The sequence below is a fragment of the Stigmatopora argus genome, chromosome 3 (genome assembly GCF_051989625.1).
Source record: "Stigmatopora argus isolate UIUO_Sarg chromosome 3, RoL_Sarg_1.0, whole genome shotgun sequence".
Taxonomy (NCBI): Eukaryota; Metazoa; Chordata; class Actinopteri; order Syngnathiformes; family Syngnathidae; genus Stigmatopora; species Stigmatopora argus.
In genome coordinates this window covers 9,542,267-9,551,205 of record NC_135389.1, presented here as the reverse complement: position 1 = coordinate 9,551,205, position 8,939 = coordinate 9,542,267, and the positions used below count along the sequence as shown (strand labels likewise).

General features: G+C 36.2%; 1 protein-coding gene across 2 annotated transcripts; it reads left to right on the top strand.

Annotated features, from left to right (window-relative positions):
• The first annotated feature begins 1,545 nt into the window (after positions 1–1,545).
• On the top strand, positions 1,546–8,765 carry LOC144071070 (troponin I, fast skeletal muscle-like). Of its 2 annotated transcripts, XM_077595821.1 has the most exons (7): positions 1,546–1,696; positions 3,362–3,389; positions 3,472–3,508; positions 4,091–4,219; positions 5,326–5,415; positions 7,059–7,232; positions 8,618–8,765. In XM_077595821.1, exons 2-7 carry the CDS (start codon positions 3,382–3,384, stop codon positions 8,693–8,695), a joined length of 516 nt encoding a protein of 171 aa, XP_077451947.1. In that variant the 5' UTR covers positions 1,546–1,696; positions 3,362–3,381; the 3' UTR covers positions 8,696–8,765. The 2 variants fall into 2 exon arrangements, with proteins under 2 accessions (XP_077451947.1, XP_077451948.1); XM_077595822.1 differs by lacking the exon at positions 1,546–1,696 and having other exon boundaries at positions 3,284–3,389.
• Positions 8,766–8,939: the final 174 nt, after the last annotated feature.

Below are 8,939 nucleotides of genomic sequence, written 5' to 3'. Positions count from 1 at the left end.
CTTTTAACACTTGGCACTAAATAGTGTTCTGGATTATTGGATTGAACCTAAAAGTTGTCATTTCTGACCTTCTGTGATGCGAAATCATGCATCTTTGGATGTTCCGATCCAAATTGCGACTGATGGTCAACAGCATTACTTGCGGAGACTAAATCACATTATTTCCACATTTTGGCAAGCCCCTTCTCATAAATCAATGGTCATTCAATGGGAATTTTTTGAAAGCCATATATATGGCTTTAAATTGGAATTAGAAAAGTTATCAGGTATTTGACATTCTCATGTTTTTGAACGTGTTTACATAACTGTCATTAACTGGGTTACTGCCTGACTAACCTAATTATTAAAGAGTTATTTACTGCCTGTAAATTTAGCCACTAATCACAAGGCCAGCGTGCTAGTTACTATGTGGTCATTTCCCATGATAAAAATATCCAGCCACTAATGCGGAACTTTCCATGCAAGCGGAGCCTGAAGCAATTAGTGAGGAAACCAAATCTGAGCACAAATTGGAATGCAAGTCTGGTGCCACAGTTTCTGCAATAACAAAGCACACTTTTTAAAAAATTGCGCTACTATGCACCAAACTTGTTAAGCGGGCTTTATATAGACTGGATCAATGTCAGTGTTGTTGGGAGCTTCAACTTTCACCGCTATTGTAGAAAAACTGTGCAAGTTAAGTAAACATCACATGAGTTGTTAGCAGAGTAATCATTAAAACTAACTTGCTAAAGATGTCGCACTTGAGGCTGTTAATGTTATTTCGACTTCACACATTTTGAAATTTATCACTCTTGCAAGTTGTTAGCACCAAAATGACCGGAAGTGCAAACATGTTAAAGAACTGCTTTGCTCAAGAGAGGTAAAAATCACATTTCACTTCAACCAAATAAATTAAATTGAAGTAACTTTTAATGAACATTGAGAAAATAGTCAAAATTTTAGTGAAAGTTTGAAGTATTGAGGTAATAAGCGGTATTGAATGAATGAATTAAAAATCAACGAAGTACAATATACTTGTTAACGAACTTAAGACCTCATTTGAACTTAATAGAGACAACTCAGAATAATAGTATAATAACTACGTGCATTTTACTCCACACAGGTGGAAAATCTTGGATTTGAACCCAGGACCCCAGAGCTATGAGGCCGGCCGGCTAACCACTCAAGCCACCGGGCCCTGAAATATCTCTAATATTCTTGTTTTAAATCAAATGTAATAATTTATTCTGCAGATATATTCTTTCAATATACAAAAGTAAAATTTCAGAAAACAGATTTGTTCAATTTAACTAACAGCAAATACTAACAAAGAGTCTGCGGGACACACATGCGCTCATTCACAGATTATTTCAATTTGACTATTTTTGCAGGCAATGCAACGTGTTTAAAAACGATTATGACAGATCCATTCCGCTTTATTCCTTGACTTGATTTTCAGCCTTTCAGCCATTTTCTCATCACAGTCATCATGTTGAGGAGGTGGGCTTGTCAGGCTCCTCCTTAGTCTTGTAGATTTGGAGAGGCAGTTGTTATTTGAGCAGTGGCAAGCGTCCTTGTCTTTTCCATAAAGAGAGGCCACACGTATTTTCATCTTGATATGTAAATCTATACGAGTATATATTGGGTCGCGGGTGCCGAGTCCACTCTTACCACTGCCTTTGCTCCTTGGTGGTCTTTTTCTTCCTCAGCACAGGTGAGTTGGCTCATCTTGCATGTGCTCCTCCCCCTTGCACTCTTCTTCATTGACCTTAGGACCCCTAGGCCTCCTAAACCAGGGTTTGAGCAGCTGCTGCGTGCTTTTCCTTATAATTTAGCTAACTTATTGATCTTTTTATTGTCACTTGGTCTGTTTTGAAGAGCAATGCTAAGTACATATACAAAGACGTTTTTAACCCAAAGTGATTGTCCCAGTGATATCTTAAGAAATTGACAGCAAACGTCATCAAAATCGCTAATTTCAAAATACAATAGTACAGATGCATGATCTGGTCTAGTAGGCAGGGTGTCACAGACCCCAAACAGCACAAGTGTATTAGCTGTTTACGTACTAGTAGCTGAGATCAGCATAAAAAACAAAACAAATGCACCATATCTTTGCTGTCTCCTTTTTACCATAATAAACATTGTGTAATGTGTTTTTAGATAAAAGGAAAACCAAAAAAAAATTAGGATATGAGTGTTTTTATTTTTATTTTTTTCAATAGTGTAGTGAGAAATTATTGTTTTCACCTAGATTGCCCATTATCTTTTATTTAATTATTTTAGATGTCAATATTTCTGTTATGTAAGTTTGTTCGTTTTTTTTCTATGACTTTTTCCATCTTTTTTGAGTACATTGTGCATGGTCTTGTATATACATGTTTCAGGGGTAGCTTTGTTATTTTGATCGCTTATTTCATTATTTTAAATTATTTTCTTCATTATTATCATTTTTACATTTACATTTCCTTTATTAATATTTATTTATTACTTCCTATGTTTTTGAAGATTGCCTTTGATCATTTTTAATTTGCATTCTATTACATTTACATGCAAATTCTATTTTAATGTTGAAAATATTTCTTATATACATTTTTAGATATTTACATCTTTACACTTTTAAGAATATTTTCTTATTATATAATCATTTACATAATATTTGATTACTTTTTTAAATTAATTAGTTTTAATTTACATGCATCTAATTTCATTCAATCCAGTTTTAGTCTTTTGCTTTATGAAGAATCAGTTATTTTCATTGTATTTCCATTTGAATTTTTTTTACCATCTTCATTTAAATTTGTACTTTCAACAATTTTTTTGCAATACAATTGTTTTCACGTTATTGTTTTTCATTTCTACTTTTTATACACTATTCAAATCATTTGCATTAGTGAAGCTTTGGACGTTTCCCACCCCCCTTTTTACTTATTTGTGATATTTGTTGCTGTGTTTGGAATTTGTCGCAATGCTTTTGATATTGAGGATGTTGACAGCTTGGATCATCATCCTGTTATTTGATATCTGTCAGCTTTTGAATGAGAAGAGTCCATCATGGTGGTCCAGTTGTGGTAAAATGATGATGAGGATGTCTGCTAAAGTTTTTAAGGCGATGAAGCTTTGCAGTATTTTTAGGTGGGCATTGGGCGCTGGCGCTCGACGTGCTGCAACAGCTTTTCCTCAACAAATTCTTTTCCGTGAAAGGAGTCTTGCCGAAGTAGATTCCACCGAGAGATTTGATTTCCTGCCATTGGCTAAGGAGATTAGTATGGGCGACATTTGACCCCCAGCTGCTATAAAATCCAAAGTTAGCCAATCGTTAGGGAAGCATATTCGGTTCTCTACTAATTTGTCCTCTTCTTCTTGTTTGTGGTCACAGCTCGCAACCTAGAAGCCACTATGTCGGAGTAAGTTAGTGCTTTCAAAAACACTCATAAACTTTGGATAAAATGATAATGAAAGTGATTTTTATTTATTTTAATTTTCTAGAAAAAAGATGTCTTCCAGCCGCCGGCATCACTTGAAGGTAACCTTTGATAACATTGGAACATATTACATGTTTTTAGCAGTTTGGAAGAAAAACAATCCTCATCAATATGATAGAGCCCACAAAAATTCATTATTAACACAAAAACTCATCTGAGACATCAAAATGTGTTAGTTTTTTTGTTTAAAAAAGAAAATATTAAACTTGTTTGTGAAATAAATATTTTTTTTTAATTCATAATAAACGACTTTGTTGTAAAAGCTGCAGGGTTCAAATAATTAACGGCTCATAGTCAAAAAAATATGGAAATAACTCTTCTCCATGACAGGTTAATTTGAAATACTTTTTTTTACTTGATATTGTTTTTAATCAACTACAACTAAACTGTAGGGTGATGTCAAAATACATGCATGATTAAATGGGAGATTTATATATTGAATTTTGTAATGCGATATGTTTTGTGTAAAATTTTGTTGACCTTCACAAAATCATGTGGGAGGGCTCCTGTTTAAAGAAGATTTGTTATCACGTTTAAACACAATAAATTAAGATTTTTTAACATAAGTTGTAAAAAGTGGAACTTCCATGTAACTGCGTACTTACTTTGCGTTACTTTTACAGAGTTTGATCCTTTCGATCGCCTTCAACTGGATCCAGCAGGAGAAGAAAGATCTGGTGGTGGCCAAGGAAAACTACTTGGCTGAGTCGTGTGCCAGGCCGAGCCTCAGCGGCGACCAAGCAGCGCTCATGGTCAGTTTTACTTATCCCTAACTCTGCATTCTAGGATTTGATGACGATCATCCCAGCAAAAAGAACTCTGCTTAACATTTAGAAAAAAAATACCAAACAGAATTTCACTTTTATTCCAAGTAATAGCGGATAAAAATGTCGTTAATTGCCGCAAGCAGACATTTTTAAACACCAGAGCTCTGTTTACCTACCAATTGCAAGTATTTCAGATAGTTTGCCGTCAGTAATGTCAGTTCTACTTACAATTTTCTAAACCATTCCAATGAGATCCCGCCTAATGGTGTAGAGCACAGGTGTCAAAGTGGCGGCCCGGGGGCCATCTCTGGCCCACCGCATCATTTTGTGTGGCCTGGGAAAGTAAATCATGAGTGCCGACTTTCTGTTTTAGGATCAAATTAAAATGAAGAGTATAGATGTATATTAAATTTCCTGATTTTCCTCCTTTTAAATCAATAATTGTTATTTTTTAATCATTTTTTTCTGTGTTTTTAGTTCAAAAATCATTTTGTAAAATCTAAAAATATATTTAAAAAAGCTAAAATATACATTGTTTTAGATCTATAAAAAACTGAATATTCAGGGCTTTTAATCCAGTTCTTTTAATCCATTTATATATAATATTATATAAATGTTATATCTAAAATAGTCCGGCCCACGTGAAATCAAGTTGACGTTAAGCGGCCTGCGAACCAACCCGAGTCTGACACCTTTGGTGTAGAGGTTCCCTTGATTCCCGCTGGTTGAGGTATGATTGTGAGTGCAAATTGTCGTCTCTCTGTGAGCCCTACGGCTGACTGGCGACCAGTCGAGGGTGTAGTCTGCCTTTCGCCCGAGGTCGAGAATTTGTGGTATGGAAGATGAATGAATGCAATAGCAATGTTGTGTAAATGCGAGCACTCACTCAAGTAGTTGTATATACCGTATTTTTCGGACTTTAAGTCCTACTTTGAGTATAAATTGCACCAGCCAAAGAATGACGAAATGGAAAGAGGAGATTAATTTGATAGGGTAAGATTAGTTTTTTTTAAATTTGATCTGAAGAACAAACATGATGAAACATGATTCTGCTATACGGGATATGATATTCATTCTGATGATGTGTGCAGGACACATGCAGGAAGCTTAATGCCCTCATTGAGAAAGTGGACGAGGAGAGATATGACATGTTGATGAAAGTCGGAAAAGCTGACAAAGAGGTAAGCCAGCATCGTGTAAAGTTCACTTTTGTAACATTGGCAGTTTGTTGGACTAGTAATTAACATGTTTGCATTACAGTTCTAGTTTTTGGCTCTTCCAGTAGTGATCAGTATGGAATTTGTATTCGCTTCTAAAAGCACGTTAGCATTCGAGGTTCAATTTAGACTAAAAAATGTCAGTTGGAGAGTGTATTTATCTCCAATTCAGTATACTGACTGGCGACTAGTCTCTTTGTTTCTCAACACATACGTATTTCATTGGCCTTTTGGCCAATTAAGTTGATATCATAGACTTTAACAAAGTGTACATAATGACGGTGATGTCACCTTTAGGGTTTGTATGCTCCAGTGGCGGTCCGTGCATTTTCTCGTAGCGCCTTCAACGGGTAAAATCCACTTCCTAGCAGCATTTAATGATAAAATACAAATACTGGAGCTTTTCAGACATTACAACCGGGCTGGGGGGTGATTTTCCCGGGAAAAGACAGCGATGAACGTCAATGGCGTACCGGCAAACATTGCCCGAAAATGGGGTAAAATCCAGCCAAAAACAGCATTTATTGATTAAATACAAATACTAGAGCTTTTTATACATCAGAACCGGGCCCAGAGTATCATTTCCCCGGGAAAAAGACAGCGATGAACGTCGATACGTCCATATACGTCCATACGCGAAACGGCAAAAATTGCGCTAAAATGGGGTAAAATCCACTTCCTAGCAGCATTTAGTGATTAAATACAAACACTGGATCTTAAATACAAAAACTGGAGCTTTTCAGATATCAGAACTTGGCCCACAATTGAAATATTATTTTGGAATATAGCCATATTTTACTCACCAAAAATCCTTTTTAACTGTACACAATATCCATCCTCTTTTCTTTCTTCCTTCTTTTCTATCGCCATCGAAGCTAATGCTGAAAGTCGAGCCTTTCCTGTCGTATTTCTGGCATAGTCCGTCTTGAAAATGGCTTTAAATCAACACAACAATATATTTGCTTGTGCAGCTCGCCACAGATACAGTTTGGTAGCTCTGGCTAATCACTAGCCAATCATAGTTGGTGAAAGCGATGACGTATCCCTACGCCTGCGACAAGGCATTGTGGTGTTGCCAACTCGAAATCTGATTGGTTAAAGTAATAGTCTTATCGACGCTTGTTTAATGCAGGAGAGCCTGCAGAACTGATTGTGAAGGGCTTGAGGCAGATTTCTGACCTTGGCAACAAATAATGGCTGAAATGTGATTGGTTAAATGCTTCAATATGAAAACACACATCTGGAAGCAGTGCAACCAGGGGGAAAAGCAATGAAAGGAAGCTAACAGACAATTAGGAATTATTTAATAAGTATTGATGGACAAAATATAATATATGATTCAGATATTTCTTAGGCCAGCAGAGAAGGCCTTGAAGGCCCTGACGGCCCGCCACTGGTATGCTCCCATTTGAAGCACACATTTTACTGGTCAGGTCCCCAACCTGACAGCATATTTCGCCATTTTAAAGCCCATATTTTAAAATATTTGGTCAGTAAGTGTTCTCTATGTGCCAACTAGTGTTACGATACCAAAAGATGCAAGTGGCCCATTTTCATTGTCTTAATTGAAATTTTGAAAATCACGTGATCTGGATCTTCTTGGATAGATCGAAGACCTGAAGATCAAAGTGATTGACCTGGCGGGCGTGAAGAAGCCAGCCCTGAAAAAGGTGCGCATGTCGGCCGACGCCATGCTCAAGGCGCTGCTGGGTTCCAAGCACACAGTCAATATGGAGCTGAGGGCCGGCCTGAAACCTGTCAACAAGGAAGTCAAGGAGGAGGTGAGAACCCACGCAATGTACAACAGTACCACTATAACATAAATCATAGTGTGTAGCATACCTGTCAACCTCTGCCGATAACTGCCCTTATAAATGATGATTGATTCCCCTTACAACCCCCCCCCAAAAACTTACAAACACCGTACGAGAGTCGTACGGTGTTTGTACGTTTTTTGGGGGGTTTGTAAGGGGAATCAATAATCATTTATAAGGGCAGTTATCGGCAGAGGTTGACAGGCATGGTGTATGTCCAAAGTGAAATGAATTCAATTATAACACACTAGTGCACAGTTGTCAAACAAAAAGCCTAGGGATCTGATCCAACCCACATTTTGTGTGTCCTAAGAAAATAAATCATGGGTATCGACTTCATATTACTTGCAAAAAATATAATTTCATCACATCTCCATCAATATTTACAGTCCCCTAAACCCTGAATTGAATTGAATGTTTTTTTTTCATTGTAAAAGTCGAATGAGATTTAAAGCATCACCACAAAGTGCACAAATAACAACCTCAAACAAGCAGACAAATAAATAATCTATAAATAATAATAATAAATCAGTAATACATAACAATAAAAAATATATAAATGAATAAGTAGTTTTCAATATAAAAAAAAATAAGAGAATGTAAGATATAGGAAAATATGTCCATTTGTGAGGCTCAAAAAATAGCCTTTGGAAAATTATTAGATCTCTAAAACTCTTCAGCTATCAAAATAGTTAACAATTCTTTTGCAATTCATCGTGGCAAGCCTGGTTGGTAAACATAAAGGCCCTCAGTAGGGAACCATCACTACGATTTGGCCAAGACAAAGAAGATTTTGACACCCTTTCCCAACATGTTACATTTAATTGATGATGATGAAATGTGGAACAGAACATAGTAGTTACAACACAGTGGCAGAATACAAAGACACACAGATGTTTTATATGTACACAAAAAATATGGAAGTATGTACTACATTTCTGTTACTTCAGGAGAAAAAAAATAAATGCAACATTTTATAACATGGGACTTTTGACTTAAACGCCAAAATGTTGATGTTGGATAGAAAATAGTGCATCTAAAATTAACACAAAATGTTGAACATGAGTAGAATATAAACGGTATGTAAAAGACAGAGCAAAGTAGAATAGAGAGACACTGTAGAATGAAGAATTTTGAAAAAAAAAAAATCTAGGACATATAATACTGAAGGCACACTTTAAAAAGTAAAAAAAAAACATCATTTAAAAACAATTGTAATGTTAAAACATATCATTTACTTTAGACACAGCATTTTGGTGAAAAAGCTGGAAAATGGATCATAGATATCAAATGTAGGGTTGATAGACAGTGTGTGTTTGTGTGTGCGTGTGTGTGTGTGTGTGTGAGTGCAGCCAGCAGAGGCAGTGGGCGACTGGCGTAAGAACATTGAGGACAAAGCAGACAGGAAGAAGATGTTTGAGTCATCTTAAAAACATTTTTGGAGTAATTGTCACCAAAGAAATATGTTGTCTCATTAAATGTTTTTCAAAGGAAAAAAAAATTCAATTGTGGCTGTGTCACTTTGTATCAACATTTCTCATTCATTTGACACACAGTTTTCTCTGTGGAGTTTGCATGTTCTACCTGGGCCTGCATGGGTTTCCTCTGGGTACTCCGGTTTACTCTCACATTCCAAAAAACATGCATGGTCGGCTGATTGGACACTTTAAATTG